The sequence below is a fragment of the Pseudonaja textilis genome, chromosome 10 (assembly GCF_049901715.1).
Source record: "Pseudonaja textilis isolate UNSWEBS1 chromosome 10, rPseTex1.2, whole genome shotgun sequence".
In the NCBI taxonomy this organism is placed as follows: domain Eukaryota; kingdom Metazoa; phylum Chordata; class Lepidosauria; order Squamata; family Elapidae; genus Pseudonaja; species Pseudonaja textilis.
In genome coordinates, this window is record NC_141999.1 from 9,833,005 (window position 1) to 9,852,998 (window position 19,994).

The following is a 19,994-nucleotide window of genomic DNA, read 5'->3' on the forward strand; positions in this document are numbered from 1 at the left end:
TCAGAATGTCAAGAGATACAGAATGTCAGAGAGAGAGCAAGCTATGATCTCTCTAGCTCCCTCATATGGCAACTTGCAATACAATCAACCAATCGGAATATAGCACAAATCAATACAGTGATCTTGTCTTAAAGCAACAAACATACATTGTTGGTTTATATATTGCCAACCCAACTAATTGGTTTACAGATTCCGCATGGGGGGGGTGCGCGGGAGATGCATGTGCATGCACAGGGATGCGCTGCATGCAAGGGGGAATCGCACGCACATGCAGACACGCAGTGCAAGGGGGATCATGCAGATAGGCGCAAAGACGTGCGGCACGAGGGCACGCGCGCATGCGCAGAGGCGTGGCACATGAGGGAGGTTGCACTCGCATGCGCAGGGGGCATGGGAGGGCCAGCACGCATTGCCTTCTGGGTGCTGGAATGCAAGCGAGTGCGTGCACAATTATCGGCACAGGAGCCTAAAAAGGTTAGCCACCACTGCCCTAGTTCTTCTTTTCATATAATAAGTCATTGAAAGCTCTGCTCCTGGAAGGGCTGGGGGCTGTCTCACCGTTGGGATCTTCAGAAACCAACAACCTGAAGTCGCATCCACCTTCAACTATGAAAGTTCACAAGATGACTCTGAGCCAGGCATTACCCCATTCACTGCAGAGGCTTCCTCTGAGGATGAAGTTGGAAAAACAAGAATATCGCATATGCCTCCTAAATCTATAAATAAACAAAGGTGATTTACCTGAGTCATTCACAAGGTGCAATGTCACTTTTCAGGTTTTTCAGCTTTTCGTATCTGCATCAGTTGGAAATGCATCAGCTAGAACTGGGGACCTTTTGTGTGCAATACAGATGTGCTACAACTGTGCTGTGTGAGGAGTTTCGGATGCCATAAACAATGCTAATGAGTAAATGGCAGCGACAAAGGGACAGGCTGGAATTCATGGATATGATTTCTGTTATGATATGTACAGAATAACCCTTGAGTAACAAGGATATGCACATGGAAATGTTTATGAGAGTAGTTATGAATAATTATGCAGCCACACATAGATATACTAAATTGAGTTAAAGTTTACTTTAAGAAATAGCACAGTCCAATAAACAGTCCAGGTCATATACATTTAACAGTCCAAATAATATCCAATTACAAAGTCTTCTTACCAGTTGCTTTTGTCATTTACAGTAAACAAAGATATCAAAGTATAGGCACAGCGTAAACACAACACCTTAGATAGCAACAGAATGTCAGAATGTCAAGAGATACAGAATGTCAGAGAGAGCAAGCCATGATCTTGGGTGGAGCTGGCGTCTCAGCGGTACAGCGTGCGATCTTGAAGCTCCAAGATCGCCACTGATATCTCCATTGCAGAATGGTCCCACCGGACCTAAACCGTCCCGTAGAGACGGTGATTGAGGAGGGCACATCCTGTCGATCCCAGGGACATCGCAGAGTCCCTGGTTGATCCAGGAAAAGCCCTTTTTGCCAGCGGCAGAGAGGCAGCCTTCCAAGCTGCTGAAGCTGGGACAGCTCTGGAACGGAACAGATCGGAAAGAAAGTGTGTCAGTTTGGTGAGATGAACTTTTTCTTATTATTTCTTGGAGAGAACACCCTGAAAAAATTAAAGTGGACTAAAAGTGAAGAGAAATGAATTTAAGCAGTGTGATTAATTGTCAAAGTGAAAGGTTTTTTTTTCTTTTTTCCCTTTTTATTGCAACTTTGAATTTGGCAAAGCTGTTTAAGCTGGACTAATCTTTTTATCTTTGTTTGTATTTCTTTCTCCTTTTTTAAACAACCCTTTTGAAAATCCCTTTTTGACTAAGATTCTTCTGCTTGACTCAAGATTTATTTTTCTCCTTTTAAAAAGAAAAAGGGAAAAGACTTTACTATTTTTTTAGTTCCTGGTTGTAGATTGAGGAGGGGGAAGTGAAAGTGAAGGGAAGTAAATAGCACTGCCGCCCAGAGGCTTGGATAAGTTGTTTCTTTTTCCTTTCACTCGTTTGTGTTACGATTAAGGACTCTGAGTTGTGTATTGGAAAAGATACAGATGAGCAAGGCAGTTTGTTTATTCAGGTGCTCATTTCCGAATAGATAGCTGGAGTCCGGAGTTGAAGTTGAAAGAAAGAAGATTGAAGTGGCCTTGAAAAATTCTGAGCTGACTTATCAAAGAGCCTTGGATATTTGGCGGCAGAGGCTTGTTTTATATTAGAACGGCTTTTTACCTTTTGCCTCCCATTCTACCCCCCCCAACTAATGGGGTTCTTTTTTTCTCTTTAATTGGATTTTAACTTTTTAAACCAGGAACTAGAATGTAAACCTTTTGTTTTGGTTTTCTTTTTGTTTATTAAGAGGATCATATAGAATATTTTCCTTTTTTTCCTTTTTTATATTTTGCTTTTTACCTCTACCATTGCAACTAATTGGATTAAGGTATACAAGTGCCTGAAGATTTTTTTTTCCTTTGGAGTGGCAATTGCTTGCCTTCGTTTTTTTTCCCCTCTTTTTTCCCTCTTTTTTCTCTCTTTCTTTACAGATAAGCATTACAAGATGAGTAGAAAGACAACAGCCCCAACTTCTTCGATACCAACTCCCTCACCATCTGGAGGACAATGATCTATACAGACAATATTACAACAGGAAAAAGAGAAAGAGAAGGAAGTGACATTATAGATTATTATGCAAGGAATTCAAAAAATTGATGAAAAAATTGAAAAGACAGATGAAAAAGTGGAAAATATTCAACAGATGATGATGACAGATTCAAAAGAATTGAAGAAGATATACAAAGAGATAAGAAAATTGGAGATATTGATATTCGTTTGAGCGATGTCGAGAAGGGGAGATTTGAACCATTGGGATGGGAAATAGACAAATCAGAATTTTATCTAAGATTTCAAAATATAGAAGAAGGAAAAGGTGAAAATCTTGCTGAAATAATGGCAGAAATATTGGCAGAAGCACTGGAAATAACCAAAGAAAAGATGATGGATGGGATGGATGAAGTGTTTTGTGTCTACAAAAGATATGCAACAAGGAATAGATTACCAAGAGAAGTTCACATTAGATTTACTAAGAAGATTATTAAGACACAGAAACTCCAGGTGGCAAGAGAGAAAACACTAAAATATAAAGTAATGAAATTGTGGTGCTGAAACAGATACCAAGAAGAGTAAGAGAGATGAGAAGAGAATATTTATTCTTGACTAAAGAGTAACTTAAAAGAGGAGTAAACTACAGATGGCTGATGCCAGAAGGCCTCTTGTTCACTTGGCAGGAACAAAGACACAGAATTGACACAGTTGGAAAAGCTGAGCTATTCTACTTAGAATACTTTAGAGAAAAGGAGGAAGAAGAAAGAAAGGAAAAGTCACTAATTGAGTTCCAAGAGGAGTGTACATCAGTAATTGAAAAAGAAAAAGAAGAAGGTGCCATAGGGGGTGAACCCAGAGGATGAGAATTGAGATCTACTAGAGTAATAAAACTCTCTTATAAAGCTTAACATGGATGAAAGAAAATTGATTGCGATTAACATAAATGGACTTAATTTGGCTACTAAAAGAAGGAAAGTATTTCATAAATTAGAAAAATTAAAATTTGATATAATCTGCTTACAAGAGGTAAATATTAAAAAACAACATGAATGTATACTAAAACAAGGAAAACTAGGGAAATTATTTATGTCACTGGCACAATCTTAAAAAAGAGGTGTGGCATTATATATTAAAGAAACAATTTTGGCAGAATTAATTTACACAGATGATGATGGAAGGATTTTGATGGTGGAAATAACGGATAATAGCGTTAAAACACTTTTATTTTCAATTTATGCCCCGAATGATAAACAAGAAGAATTCTATAGAAAATTACATACAAAAATAATTGAATTGGACTATGTTAATATTCGTATGATGGGAGATTTTAATGGAATAATTAACAACCGGTTGGACTATAAAACACAGAAAACAACAAAGAAAGTTAGAAAGATACTACCAAAATCCTTCCTTTGAATAACAGAAGAATTTAATTTAAAAGATGCATGGAGAGAGAGAAATGAAGAAAATAAGCAATATGCTTTTTATTCCAAAAGGCACACATCCTGGTTTAGAACAGATATGATATGGATGTCAGCAAAATTATTGACTAATGTACGACAGATTGAAATAGAAACAAGCACTTGGGCAGATCATAATCCAGTGTCAGTTATTTGGAAAGGACACAAGAGGAGATCTAGATGGACTTTAAATAATATGATACTGAAAGAAAAAGACTTTAAACAGAAAATAGAGAAGGAACTTGTTTTCTTCTTCAAAGAAAATAGAAAAGAGTCGAAACAAGTTTCTGGAACTAGTTTATGGCCCTTGAGATCCTTCAGGGAGGAGAGCCAGGTATAGGGCAAGAGAGAAAGTCTGTTTTATTTCTCCATCATCAATTGTAAGAAAGAGCAACTATCAGTGGAGAAGAAAGGGTTCAAAAAGGTTGTCGGTGCACATTCATCAGCTCACAGAAGAAGCTTTTCTGCAGTTCTACAGACTCTTGCAAAAAGTTAGGGCCTAGCTCAGGCTAGGAGATTGACAGGTATTGTTGTGGGTCCATGTTTTTCCCCGCCCTCCTTTCTGGAAAATTCAAGAAAATCCTGCAACTTTTGAGGCAGGTTTGCAGCCCACCTGAGGCTGAAAAGAAAACCTTAACTAATCCTTTTCTCTCCTAAGCTTCATCATTACCAATAGCACTTAGACTTCTATACTGCTTCACAGTTCTTTCCAGCCCTCTCCAAGCAGTTTACAGAGTTAGCCTGTTGCCCCCAACAACCTGGGTCCTCATTTACCCACTTCGGAAGGAGGGACGTCTGAGTCAACCTTGAGCCTGGTGAGATTCGATCTGCCAAATTGCAGGCAGCCGATAGTCAGCAAAAGTGGCCTGCAGTACAGCACTCTAACCACTGCGCCACTGTGGCTCAACACTTTATGTATGCTCTTGCAGGAAAGGTAAAGGTATCCAAATCAAACATATAGCTCAATATTGGATCAGTCAGGATCGAATTCCTGGCACTGGGCAGAGTTAATCTGCAATAGCAACAGCACTTAAACTTATATACCTCTTCACAGTGCTTTACAGACCTCTCTAAGTGATTTACAGAGTCAGCCTCTTGCCCCCAGCAATCCGGGTCCACATTTTATCCACCTCGGAAGGATGGAAGGCTGAGTCAACTTTGAATCGGTGAGACTTGAACTGCTGGCAGCTGGCAGACAGCAGAATCAGCTTGGAGTGATACATTCTAAACATTGTGCCACTAGACTACCTCTTAAAGCTAGTCCTTGACTTACAACAGTTCATTTAGTGACTGGCATTGATAAAAGTGACATGACCATTTTTCACTCTTATGACCATTGTAGCATCCCCATAGTCATTCGCATGCTTGAAAACTGACTCACATTTATGATGGTTGCAGTGTCTCAGAGTCATGTGGCAAGAAAGGTCATAAAATGAGGCAAAACTCAAGTGAGTTTTTAAGTTTCTCACTTAAAAATATAAATGTTGGGCTCAATTGTTGTCATAAGTTGAGGATTGCCCGTATTCTTATTTTTCATTCTTATTCTTCTATCTCATCCTTATTTATTTTTTTCCTTTCCACACAAAGCAGCCACTGTAGAAAACCTGCTAGACTTAGAAAATGTAACCAGAACTCCTTTGAACACAAATTCGGTGCATGTGGATGGCCGAATCTTTGGGTCCCCCTCGTCAGAAAACAACAACGTGTGGGTAAGTGCGCGAAGGCCTCGGTGATCATGGCAAAGATCTCGTTTAATAAGTGATGTGCTTCGCTCCAGTGTGGCTTGTGTGATTTTTGGCTCGGTGTGTTGTTTGTTGATCACTGTTCAGTGCGGTTTGCCTGGGAGGGATTATGACGTAGTGCGTTGTGCGGTCTTAAATCAGCTGTGCTGTGTTCAATAAACTCTAATTAAAATAAGCCACAGCTTTGCACAAGAGCTAAATGGGAACAGTACGATAACTTGCTATTGAGTTACAGGGCATCTTCCTTTCCATTTTGCTGCTGATGGAACGGGAGCCAAATTGCCGTGTGTGTGTGTGTGTGTGTGTGTGTGTGTGTGTGTGTGTGTGTGTGTGTGTGTATCTGCAGTATGCTTTATTGTTCCCCTAGGCTGCTCCATCAAGTTGAGGCACGTTTCCTGCCTCTTCTAAACCAACCTTTTCTGATCAAAGAAAAGAACGTGGCTTCCTTTTTCAGGGTTATTTTTTTCCTCCCAGTAACAGAGCAAGTCAGGTATAGGGAGAGATCAGGCTATGGCATCACACTGTGGCACAGTTGTGAAACCACCAATCCTTTCCCATACCCACAGCGGCCTAGGCTAGCATTCTGATGGTCCTTGACTTACGAGCATCATTGGGAACAGAATTTCTGTCGCAAAGCAAGGCAATTAATGAGTCTTGCCTGATTTTACGACCTTTCTTGCCTGTAAAGCAAGTCACTGCAGTTACGTGAATCATCGAGTCATTAAACAAATCTGGCTTCACCATCGACTTCGCTTGTTGGAAGCTGGCTGGGGAGATCAGAAATGGTGATCACGTGACCCCAGGATGCTGCAACTGTCGTAAATACAGACCAATTGCCAAACGCCTGAATTTTGATCACGCGATTGTGGGGATGCTGCGACAGTCGTAAATGCGAGCACCTCTTAAAAGCCACTTTTTAAAGTGTCATCGTGACCTGGAACCTATTAGACAGTCACTCACTGAATGGTTGTAAGTCAAGGACTGTAAGTCAAAGTTTGGCAGGCTGCCTAATAGAGTGTCTCTTCTCTTTTTTTTTCCATCTGATTCTTCAGTATTGCCTTATTTCTCCATTAATGGTCAAGTCCAAGTAACTTGCATAATTTCTTTTCCTTGCTTGTTTGCATATCTACGCTGTTACATGCCCGAAAAAGGCAGGATCAAACACCGAATACATTCAGAAGTACAGTATGCTTGTCATGATGTGTCATATCCTCTCTCTAGGGGACTTAAGCGCAGGGGAGTGGAACCGGTGGCTTTTTAGTTTAGTTTAGCTTAATTTTAAACTAAACTAAACTGAAAAGCCACCAGTTCCATTCCCCTGCACGCAAGCTTCCTAGAGAGAGGATATGGCACATCATGACAAGCATACTGAACTAGTGGCTTTTTCGCTCCAAATGTGCTTCTCAAACTGCAATTGGACTTTCTCAGATTTTTTTAAAAAAATGTTTTGCTTCTCACCCAAGAAGCTTCTTCAGTTCTTCAGCCAGATTTGAAAAAGCTTCTTGGATGAGAAGCAAAACATTTTCAAGTAAAAAACAAAAACAAAACCTGGGAAAGTCCAGTTGTGTTTTGAAAAGCACCTTTGGGACAACCATGACCTGGATGATTGAGAATCTCCACAGACGGTGGCTTTCTCCTTGTGGCAAACAGACAACGACTGCATGAGCACCAATCACCACGACTAAGGAGAAGGGAAGCTCGTAGCTGTGATTTGGGGATTCTTGGAGCAATCGAGGTTCTTCCATCTCTCCTATAGTCTCTGCATGGCTTCTGCTTTCAATTTCTCTACATTTGTTAACGAGTGGACTCCAGGGATCAAAAGCCCACAGGAGAGGGAATTTATTCTGTAGGCAATCTAATCTATGATCCAGGGCTAAGAGCATCTCCTACAAGAAATTTGAAGATCCTCAATGACGAATAGCATGCTACTTTTCTTTTGTATTGTTAGAATCAGTCAAGTTAGAATTCACCCATCCCCTCCTACTTGTGGCTATATGACTGTAACTTTGTCGCTTGTATCCTTATGATCTATATTGACTGTTTCCTAGTATGATTTGATTGTTTATTGTACCCTATGATTATCATTAAGTGTTGCACCTTATGATTCTTGACTCTTGACGAATGTATCTTTTCTTGTATGTGTTCTGAGAGCATTTGCACCAAGACAAATTCCTTGTGTGTCCAATCACACTTGGCCAATAAAGAATTCTATTCTGTTCTTCAAGTCATCAAGACCAACCCCCGGTCAATGAAAGTATAACAAGGATGGATCCAAAACAAATGGCTACCCTGATTCCATTTGAACCCATCAATCAAAGGGCAGCCAAACACTTCTCTGGGCAATTGGTTTCACTGTCCAACTGCTTATATCAGTATTTTTTCAACATTAGCCACTTTAAGGAGTGTGGACTTCAACTTCAATTCTGGAAGATGAAGTCTACACATCTTAAAGTTGCAAATTTGAAAACCACTGGCTTATATTAATAGACAGTTTTATCTCACACTGAATTGCAATTTACCTGGATTGGTCCAGTACAGAAGAGAGGTCATCAGTTCCCTGAAGACCTTTGGCAAGTTTCCCTAAAGTTGCTTTGTAGCTTTTGGACCCAAAAGTGCTACCGTGCATAGGAGAGCTGGAACTAACCGGACGGCTTCTCTACCCCTTCAATTTCTACAGAAAACAAGCAAGTGGACAGAAGGTGATTGGAGAGGTTCAGATTTACCTTGTCAAATGCCTTCTGCATGACCACTTAGATGTTGTGTTGTCCTCTTGTCATCTAACAAAGAAGGTTGGGTTACTGACCTTAGAACCAGCTAGTAAAAATCTACTAATTTTTTAAGCCTATGGCTAGTTCCCCTCCCTTTTAAAGAAGGAATTGCAAATACAACAGAAAAAGCACTTGGCTAAACCGATGTGATATTTGAATAATTTTTCATTTCCGTTGGATTTATTGTTTTATTTCTCCCCTCCCCTTTCTTTTTATAACAAAGGCAATGAATGATGAACTGGATGAAGCGTTTTCAAGGTAATTATGATCAAGTCTTCCAGGAGCATCTTTCTGCTAGGGGCTTGGCCAAGAAATAGATTTGATTAATGACCCTTCCCTTCTCTCTCCCTTGAGCTAAACTGTCAGCAACAGCCCAACCTTTCATTGGTGGTCTGTAATTGAACAAAGGATTTGGCTGCTCGGATAAGTCAAATATTTTGATAACTTCTTAGGGCAGGAGCTAATTTGTGGGTACAGGTGGGGGTTAAATCCCTTAAATGTGTCAACCTCTTGGCAAATGCCTATAAAAAGGAGGTTGCTTAAATTGGAAGCTCTCACCTTCTCAAATGGAGGGTAACCAGTTTGACTCTTGGCTTGCATTTCAACTCCCAACCTACAAAGGGAGGAACTGGGGAGAAAATTTAATCATTGATCACATAGCAGCATGCACTAAAAATAATGTGCACACTTTTAGGTTTCTCTAAAAATTCTTTGTCAGGTGAGGTATTAATAGAATACCAGGAAGAAACCCGTAAAGCCAACAGCTGGCCAGATTTCAAAGGCAGTAAAAATGGAAATGATAAACTGGATGCACAGCCTGCAAACAGAGACACCCCTTTTGCCACTCTTAGAAAACTTACTTAGATTAGAGGCTTAGAATAACTTTATTAACATTTTGAATGTACACTAACTGAAATTTTATTGTATATAGCTTTCAGAGAGTCTCCTCCTCTAATATACATTACAGAAACATGACTAGATAGATAGATAGATAGATAGATAGATAGATAGATAGATAGATAGATAGATAGATAGATAATGATGCATGTATCTACATATATGCATGTACCTACATACATGGAGAAACAACACAGTCTAGTTCAGATGTAGACATGTACATGATAAGAAAAACGAATCTTGGGTGTTTACCAGACGGATGGCATAGGGAACAAAGCTGTTACAGAATCTGGAAGTCCTGCTAGAAATACTTCGAAACCTCCTCCCAGAGGGGAGCAACAGAAGCAGACTGTGAAGTGGGTGTGTGGGGTCTCTAACAATGCTTTGAACTCTAAGGACATAGCGTTTATAAGCAGTATCCTGAATAACAAGAAATGAGGTTCCTATAAACTTCTCCGCTGTCCGCACCACTCTCTGTATGGACTTTCTATCTGAGGCATTGCTGCCACCCAGCCAAACAGTGATGCAGTTTGTTAAAATGCTCTCAATCGTGCCTCTGTAAAATGTGGCCAGAACAGAAGGAGAAAGATGTGCTGTCCTCATCCAATGCAGGAAATGCAGGCGCTGGTTTGCACGCTTCACTGAGGATGATGTGTGGAGAGACCAGTTCAGATTGTTAGTTATCTGCACCCGCAGATATTTAATACTGCTGACCACCTCTACAGCTGCATCCTTGATACTGAGTGGAGTGTGACCATGCTGGCTCTTTCTACATTCTTCATGATTCATTTTTGGTCTCATTCCTGGCCTATCATGGAATTTCCCTGATAATACCTATAAACGCCTTCTTGGTAGTGGCCCCAAACCTATAGAACAACTTACCCCCAAGCTATTAAATTCATACAGGTGGTCTTCAAGTTACGATCGTCATAAGTCGTGATGCTTGTAAAGGGGATCAGTTATATGTCTGACCTGATTTTACGAGCATGAGAATGGGAACATCAACCTTAGGAATAAATAACCATAATAAAGTAAACATAATTCTTCTGAGCCCACACTGCCGGTTCTCCTATCTGCCTCGCCTCATCAAAGTTGACATCAAAGTTCACAGCACCTAGAGCCAAGCAATTTGTTTTGGCACCTAAAGTGGGAAACTTCACAGGCCCAGCTCTGCCTCCTGACCTGTGAAAATGCAACGAAAAAAGATTGCATAAATAACACTGACTTCCATGGACATCCCTAATCAGCTACGGTCCCCCAAACCTTGGCAGCTATCAAGCTGAGTAAAAGTCAACTCAGGAATTTTGAGATTCTACCTAGATGATGGCCATCAATGCTCAAGAAAGGCTTCCTTGCCCACAAAGCCACTTGAGTACCCTGATTTACGGTGTTACATATACACACGCAAGAAAGTGCATGCACTATATTTAATGGGTGTGTAAGTATATAGATCTGTGTTCCTCAACTTTAGCAACTTTTAGACAGGTAGACTTCAACTCCCAGAATTCTCCAGCCAGCAGTGGCAGGTTTAAACTGCCTTGACCAAAGGAAGCTAATCAACTGCTTAATGGGTTTCACCCTAGCTTGCAATCAAAAGTTGTACAGGTTGTCTGTGACTTATGACCACAAGTGAGCCCAAAATTTACGTTGCTAAGCAAGACAGTTATAAAATGAACTTGGCTCCATTGTACGATCTTTCTTGCCACTGCTGATTTAAACAGCCATGTACACCTGAATTGAAATACTTACTGGGGCGCACGATTACCCCCAAATTATAACACGTGTATCATAACAGGTCACTGCCATCTGCTTCCTGGCCAAAAGCTTGTTTTCCTTCTGGGTCAAAGGAAAAGCTCCTTAACAGAGAGGAAAATGTAATCTTTTCAGCTTCCTGAATCATGCTTTTTAATCAGGTGCCTCCGAGCTGATGACACCTGGTTCTTTTCTATAATCAGGAGCTGTTTATAATCATGGCTGGCTGGAGAATTCTGGGAGTTGAAATCCACAGGTCTGAAAGCTGTCCAGGTTGGGACACCCCTGGCTTAAATAGACATGGGTGGTGTTCCTTTCCTGGTGCTCCACCCTGTAATATCACACATCTTTCTGCCCATGGTATTTCGTGGTCTGAGTAGTTCCTTCTCAAGTTTTGGCAAAAGGCTGCTTTGGGTTTTTGTTTTTTTGTTTTTTGCCCAAGGCATGCAGAGAGTTGGATGGTTTGCAGAGATGCCTTCAGAGTTGTTTCTTTCCCAGGTCCGCTAGGCTGAGAAACTTCTAAAAGGCTTTCCAAGATTTGCCCATATTTCTTCATGGACTTGCAGAAAAGTTTCCGTTGAGGATCGTCCTTCAGGGCAGGGAAGACACACAATAGATACAAACTCAAGGTTAACCGCACCAAACGTGACTGCAGAAATTACGACTTCAGCAACAGAGTGGTCAATGTTTGGAATACTCTACCTCAGGGGTCTCCAACCTTGGCCACTTTAAGCCTGGAGGACTTCAACTCCCAGAATTCCTCCAGGCTTAAAGTGGCCAAGGTTGGAGACTCCTGCTCTACCTGACTCTGTGGTTTCTTCCCCAAACCCCAAAAGCTTTAACCTTAGACTGTCTACTATTGACCTCACCCCTTTCCTAAGAGGCCTGTAGGGGGCATGCATAAGCGCACCAATCGTACCTACTGTCCCTTGTCCTATTCTTAATTTTTCTTGTAAGTATCTCATGTATTCAAAACTATATTTATTCTTATACCTGTATCTTGTAAGCGATTGGCAAATCAAATAAGTACTAAGTACTAAAAATATTCTCACTGATCCTCCCACGTGACAGTATTGGCACCTGTGGAAGGCTTTCTTCTTTCTCATGAGGTCATCGGGTGGTGGCTTTGGGCCAACTGCTCCCTCTGCTGGTCAGCCTTTGCACAGAGGCATGATGAGGGTTGCAGAAGGACGAAGTGGGCACGGATGGATTGATCCAGTTCCCCCAAGGTCTCGTTTTGGGGATTATTTCAGCATCATCCTTTCTCATTTTGATCTTTTGGGGAAACTGTTAAGCTTGGCACATTGGACTTCAGATTTATGAATCGTGGTGCCTGCTGGGATGAGCATCAAACCAGCATTTTAATTCCCAATTTGCCTGATGCATTTTTTTCCCCTGACAACTTTTTTTTTTAACAGAAGAATCCAGATTTCCCTAGAATACCTTTTGGTGAACTGAGTACAAACTCTGAGAACTTGACCATGTTGGAGAAATGAACCCGGCCCATAGACATTTTCTGGTTTCTCTTCATATTGTAAAAACCTTTCACCTTTTACTAAAGATAGTCCTTCCCCATAGATCAGGGCTGTCAAACTCAAGGCCCAGGGATGGTTAGATCAGTCCCATGGGGCCACCCTGGAAACAGTGATGGACTAGCCTGTGGGGCCTCTGCCAGTGAAAATGGAGCCCTCCTGAGCTCTGTTTTCGCTGTCAGAGGGTTGCAGGAGGCTGTCAGAGCCGAAAATGGAGCTTGGGTGCCCATTTTCATTGGCAGAGCGCTCAGGCCACCACCGGCGCCCCCAACACAAGTGATATTGAGCTGGCCATGCCCCCCCTCAGCACCCCAAGGTCAAACACAACAATAATGAGGCCCTCAATGAAATCAAGTTTGACACCCCTGCCATAGAAGAACCAGATTTTCCAGCCTAATCATCTTGGACCATCTTTCCTTGTGAGTTACTATTTTTTTCCCCTTTCCTGGGATTTAATTCTATATTTCTGCGAGGGAGCTTTTCTAAACTCTATCCTGCTTGTACTAGGAAGCTGTGTCTTCCTTCTCCTCTTCCACTGGCACCTTCGTTTCTTCACCTTTTTGTCTTGCCTTGTCATTCCAGGCTGGCACAATCCCGAACCAACCCACAAGTCCTTGACATCAGCCTGACACCTCAAGACATCCAAAGTGCTCAAATCCTCTCGCCGGTTGACTGGGACAAAGTAGATTCCACGATGGAGACCGAAAAAGATGGCCAACTCTTTGAGTTTTGACCTCTTTATTTTTTTCCCCCTTGTTAAGCTTTTTTTCTCCTCAAGTAAGATAACCTCTAAGAACTTGATGCACTGTATTCTGCTGGCTGTAACTGGAAAGGGTTAATTAAAAGAGAAGAGGCCCCCAAAGCCTTGATTTGGTTTAGATAGGAGTCATGTTGACGCCCTTCAACTTTTGACCAAAGTTTTACTTCAGCTTTTCCCCTTAAGTGTCTTCCAGATATATTAGGACTATAGGATGCATTATCTGGTGGATTCCAGATTGGGGCGGTTGTTTGAGATATTTTAATACAGCTTTTTATGTATGACCTTTTTGGGTCTTTGCTTTTATAGAGATGACAAGGTGCTCCTTGAATAGATTTATTCAAGACTCTTTCAGATTTGCATCTGTTATGGAGATGATGTAGCATCATGTAGCTTAACATTATACATTTGACAGTTTCCCTCTTGGGATTGCATGTGGTAAGCAGTCGTGACAGTTGTGTTTCGTGAAGGACGCAGGATCTCCTTAGCAATATCAGAACTTTCAGATATTTTTATTTTGGAAGAGCTGAACTGGCTGGAGTGGACTGGAGAAATAATGTTGGGCTCCTTAGGATAGAGCTGATAGTAGCTACCCATCTATTAGACGTGGCAAAGCTAAAGAAGGATCTTGACTGGATTCAAGAACGAAGTCATTCAAACCATTTGAATGTCCTTGGTCAGCATCAGAGTGAGTCTCTTCTTACATCCTTCGTAGTTCAAACCCATCACTTCTGTTTCCTGCTGCTTCTGCATCTTAACAGTCACCTTGCTTTTATATTTCTCAGCCATAATATTAGGTAGCAGCTAATTGTTACCTTGAGCAATTCTGACTTTTAGCTTACTTCACATAAGTGGGATGCTACGAGCTTTGGACATTGTCCTATAAAAGATAGGGAAGTGATAACCTTCTCATTTGGAACCAACAGTTCCTGGCATCCTAATCCAGTTGGTGGCATCCCATAGCAGCTGAGAATCTAGGACCTCGCAGGATAATTTCTGACCAAAGGCTGAAGGCAACCACCCAAACATAAGGATCATGGGCTCCAGAAAATGGAACCAAACTGAGCTTTGTTCAGGTAGTGTTGGTGGAGCTGTGGATGTGACAGGTTGGAGTAATGAACACTCTTCCTTATCTCAACATGTCTGATAACAATCCCTTCCCCAGGTCAGCTTCTGGTCTTGTTTCATTATATTTCTTCCAGTAAAAGGTAAAAGATTTCTCTGTCGGTCTTGTCTGACTTTAGGGCACAGTGCTCATCTCAGTTTCTTGGCCAAGGGAGCTAGCTTTGTCCAATGACGATTTCTGTGATCATGTGGCCAGCATAGCTACATCCCAAAGGCAGACGGAACACTGTTACCTTCCCACCAAAGTGAATGGAGCACTTTCACCTTAGCAATAGAAGTTATGGTACCAAGGACTCCATTCTTACAATTATCAGCAGGGTTTTTCTAATGGAGTAATTTAGATAATCAGAGTTGGAAGGGACCTTGTAGGTCATCTAGTCCAACCCCCCACCCAAGCAGGAGACCCTACACCGTTTCTGACAAATGGCAGTCCAATCTCTTCTTGAAAACTTCCAGTGATGAAGCTCCCACAACTTCTGAAGGCAACTTCTGCTCCACTGGTCGATGGTTCTCACTGTCAGAAAATTCCTCCTTATTTCCCGGTTGAATCTCTCCTTGATCATCTTCCATCCATTATTCCTTGTCTGGCCTTCAGGTGCTTTGAAAAATAACTTGACTCCATCCTCTCTGTGGCAGCCCCTCAAATATTGGAAGACTGTTAATTCCTTCTCCTTTAGGAAATCACTGGGAGCACATTGGTTGTCCTGTTGGATCATTCAAGGAGTCTTTGTCAAACCTCCGCATGCTTTCATAAGGCACTTCTTGTCCCTCTTCTAAATCCCTTGGAATCTGGTCTGAATCCTCTTGCCAGCTAATGGCACATAGTCAGTTTTCCACCAGATGTGAGTTGAACTAAAACAAAATTCAGAGCATGGTTTACCCTGGTTGCGTTTTCGCTAAATCATAGGCTTATATTCAGCTGAAGTTTTAGACCAGTATTTCTCAACTTCGGTAAATTGAAGGTGAGTGGACTTCAACTCCCAGGATTCTCAGCAATATCTATGCTGGCTGTGGAATTCTGGGGGTTGAAGTCCATATACCTGGAAATTGCCAGGTTGGGAAATCCTATTTTAGACCCTAGGTGGATGAGTTACACAATGAGATTGTTTTAAACAAATTCTTTCTTAATGTACAGGTAGTCCGTACTTAGTAATGGTAATTGGGGCTGGTATTTATGTTGTTAAGTGATGTGTTTGTAAAGTGTCACACCATGACACACACACACATACACACACACTTTGTCACTTAGTGATGGAAATTCCAGCACTTCTGGTTGCTGTTGTTAAGCAAATGCAACACTGAGACTGACATAAATATGAGGACTGGTCATTTCTACCACTTGTTCAGCACGGTCCTAAGTTCAAACAGTTGTTGAACAAGCAGTAATTAAACATGGGAAGATGCTTTCTAGTTAGACGTTTATCATGATACACTAATTTTCCAAGCGTTGAGAAACTGGAGGAAAGAAGTGGCATTCGGATACAGGGCCTGCTATTCTGCAGCTTTGCAAAGGTGACGATGATTCCCTTCCGTGTCCTTTTTTTTATAAAGATGCAATTCCATTTTGTAAACAGATTTGCATTTGAATGAATTACATACATATATATATATATATATATATATATATATATATATATATATATATATATTTGTTTTCTGAGGTTCTGGGTATTTGTATGTGGATCTTTGGTTGTTGGGGTTTCTCGCGTAAGATTCGAGTATCTAGAGCAGCGTTTCGATGAAGTCTCATTCATCATCTTCAGGCTTCTGTCTTGGCTCCTGCTTCTCGGAGTGAAGCAGGAGCCGAAGACAGAATCACTCCGAGAAGCAGGAGCCAAGACAGAAGCCTGAAGATGATGAATGAGACTTCATCGAAACGTGCCTAGATACTCGAATCTTACGTGGAGAAAACCCAACAACCAAAGATCCACATACAAATACCGCGAGAACCTCAGAAAATATATATATATATATATATATATATATATATATATATATAGAGAGAGAGAGAGAGAGAGAGAGAGAGAGAGAGAGAGAGAGAGAGAGAGAGAGAGAGAGTGTGCACCTTGTTGAACTGGAAGTATTTTGTGGGGTTGCTTTTCACCTCATGCCAGAGTGGATGGTCTGACCCGGGAGGTCGGTAGTGGAGAGGACGGAAGGCCTTTGTGCAATGCTGGGAAAGGCAGAAACACAAGAGAGAATTTTTGTGTTTGAGAGAGAGGAGGGGAGGCAGTTGAGAGAAGGGAAAGCCATGGGAAAAAAACGACTGTCATGTCAAGTCTTCAAAAGCAGAAATTTGTCTTTGTTTCTTCTTCCACTAAGTTGAGATCATTGCTGGCACTTTGGAAATGGGACAAAAAGAAGCAAAACTAAAGAAAAACAATGCAGGTCGTTGTCGGTATGTGCTCCTTTCAAAATCCAAGAAAGAAATACTCAGACTCCATGGTTCAGAGCAAAGTTCTTCTTTTACTGGAAGATGAAAAGGAAGCTACAAATGGAATTCCGAAAGTGAGAATTTGGCGCGCAGATCACACATACAAAGAAATGGAATTGTTCCCACCCCCCAAAGTCCAGAAGTCTCTGCCAATTAAAAGTTCTGAATATGATCATGTGAGCATCTTCAGGTAGTGATGAGGCCTCTGTCCGTTGACCTTGACATATTTTGATAAGACCTCGCAGCTGCGCAAAAAGGATAGAGGCTAGGAAAGAAATGGAAAATTGGAAAGAAGAAATCCCCTTCTTCTGCCCACAGTAAAAGAATGCAAAACACCTCCAGCTCTCTTCCCCCACAATTACCCCTCCCCCGTTGCTAATGACAGCCGAAAGAAGTAAGCCTAGTAGTAGAGATACTAAGGGAGAAATAAAGGATAATAGTTGGGGTACCGAAGAGATCTTGAGGCTGACATTCGGACCCCCTAGAAAAAGGACATTAGTCCCTGTAAGAGAGAATATAAAAGATATGTTAAGCATTGCATACATTCTTATGGTTTATCAGGATACTTAGTATAAAATTTCTTTAGCAGGTCAGGAGCCCTAACGTCTTTTTCGCTCACCCACCAGCATGAGAGGGGGAAATGTTTCCAGGCTACAAGATATTGTAGGCGACCCTCCTTTTCGAGAGTCTAAAATCTCTTTAACTTCAAAATGTTGTTCACCCTCAATCAACAATGGGACGGGGGATCAGTCTGGGTCGGTCTCAATGTACAGGTGTGTTCGGGTTTTAGCAGGCTGACATGGAAAACAGGATGAATGCGACGAAGAGTCTTTGGTAGCGTCAATTGAACTGTCACGGGATTCACAATTCGCTCAATAGGGAAGGGCCCCACATACTTAGGGCCTAACTTCTTTGATCTCTGAGTGGTTTGCAGATACTTGGTTGAGAGGAATACTTTGTCGCCTACTTGATACGACTGTTGTGGGGCTCTTTTCTTGTCTGCAAATTTCTTATGGGATTGATGCGCTTCGTCCAGAGCTTTGCGGCGACTGGCCAATTGAGTTGTAGTTGAGATATCCAGTCATCCAATGACTGGATATTGGGTTTCTCGCGAGGAAGTTCAGGTATGGGTACAAAATCTTGTCCCGTGGCCACTTTGAACGGGTAAAACCAGTGCTGCTGTGAACGGAGTTGTTATACGCTACTTCGGCAAAAGGTAGCAGGTCCACCCAGTTGTCTTGCTGATAATTTATGTAACATCGGAGATATTGCTCTAGCACCCGTTAGTCCTCTCGCAGGCCCCATTAGTTTGGGGGTGGTGGGCGGAGCTTAACCCTTGGGTGGAGCCTATCAACTTCAAAATTCCCTCCAGAAGTTCGAGGTAAATTGAACTCCTCGATCTGATATTATACGTTCAGGAACACCATGCAGTCTGTAGACGTGTATAATGAACAGTTTGGCTAACGACTTCGCCGAGGGAATCTTGGTGCAAGGTATGAAATGTGCCTGTTTGGAAAACAAGTCGGTCACCACCCAGATCACCGTGCCCAGCACTCTCAGGTAAATCTACTATAAAGTCCATAGAGATTTCCTTCCAAGGGGCAGTTGGCCTGGCCACATTTTGCAACAGACCTGGCGGCTTACCGGGAGGTCTCTTAGCTGAGGCGCAAACTGGGCAGCTTGCTACATAAGTTTCAATGTCTTTTTCAAAGAGGGCCACCAGAACTGCCGTTTCACTAGGTGTAAGGTCTTCACGAAACCAAAGTGACCCGCTGCCTTGGAATCATGAGTTTGTTGTAATACTTGGCTCCTCAGTGTTTTAGGTACATACAGCTTCGCTCCCATCCAGGCTAACCCATCTCTAACAGTGCAGTTATTTGCATTTGCCTGGAACCATTCATCTGTTTTCAAAGCTTCTTTAAATTGTTCGATCAAATCATTGGACAGATCTGCCTCTTGTTTCTTCTTTTGCGCCCTGGTGACCACCGGTGCTGCCAGCTGTGTGGTAGGCACAATCGGACTTATCACTTCTTTTCGAACACTGTTGTATTGTGGCATCCTAGATAAAGCATCCGCCATAAAATTCTTTCCTCCTGGGATGTACTTCAGAAAGAAATTGAATCGTTTGAAGTACTGGGCCCACCTAACTTGCTTAGGAGATAGTTTCCGAGGCGTTTTTAAGGCCTCCAGGTTTTTATGATCAGTCCAAACTTCAAATGGGTACCTCGCCTTCCAGAAAATGCCTCCAGGTCATTAGAGCCCAGCAGACTGCAAAAGCTTCTTTCTCCCAGACAGCCCATCTACGTTCAGTGTCAGTTAATTTACGGGATGTGTAAGCACACGGTTGTAGTGTCCCCTTCTCGTTTAATTGAAGTAAGACCGCTCCTACCGCCACATCACTTGCATCAGCTTGATCACGAAGGGGACATCCATGTCCGGATGCTTTAGCACTGGCTCGGCAGCAAATAGTCTTTTTAGCTTCTCAAAAGCGGCTTGGCACTCCATAGACCAATTCAACGGCTGGCTAGGCTTTGGCTTCGCTTCTCCCTTTGTTTTTAGGAGGTTGGTGATAGGCATGGCTATTTTAGCAAAACATGGGATGAATTGCCGTAAAGTTAGCAAATCCAAGGAAACTTTGAAGTTGTTTTCGGGTTCTTGGTGGGGCCCACTCTAATACGGCTCGTACCTTCTCCGGGTCCATCTCAAGACCCTCGGGTGAGATACGATATCCCAGGTAGTCAATCTTTTCTTGATGGAACTCACATTTGGACAATTTGGCGTACAATTTGGCAGCGCGCAATTTGTGCAGCACGGACCGCACCAGTTTCACATGTTGGTCTCTGGTCTCCGAGTAGATAAGGATATCGTCAAGGTAGACCAAAACCCCTTGTATAAATGTTCGTGGAGCACTTGGTTGATCAATTGCATGAAGACAG

General features: G+C 42.0%; 1 protein-coding gene across 5 annotated transcripts in view; it reads left to right on the forward strand.

Moving 5' to 3' along the window:
* Window positions 1-16,195, forward strand: part of LDLRAP1 (low density lipoprotein receptor adaptor protein 1) — a 72,305-nt gene extending 56,110 nt beyond the window's left edge. For 3 of the 5 annotated variants that reach the window (XM_026702588.2, XM_087939650.1, XM_087939651.1), the window contains exons 7-9: window positions 5,639-5,760; window positions 8,785-8,819; window positions 13,325-16,195. In XM_026702588.2, the coding sequence (XP_026558373.2) occupies window positions 5,639-5,760; window positions 8,785-8,819; window positions 13,325-13,475 (308 nt within the window). In that variant the 3' untranslated portion in view covers window positions 13,476-16,195. Of the gene's footprint in view, window positions 1-5,638; window positions 5,761-8,784; window positions 8,820-8,915; window positions 9,034-13,324 lie in introns of those variants that run through there. The other 2 variants (XM_087939649.1, XM_087939652.1) reach the window with 2 other exon arrangements.
* The last annotated feature ends 3,799 nt before the right edge of the window (window positions 16,196-19,994 follow it).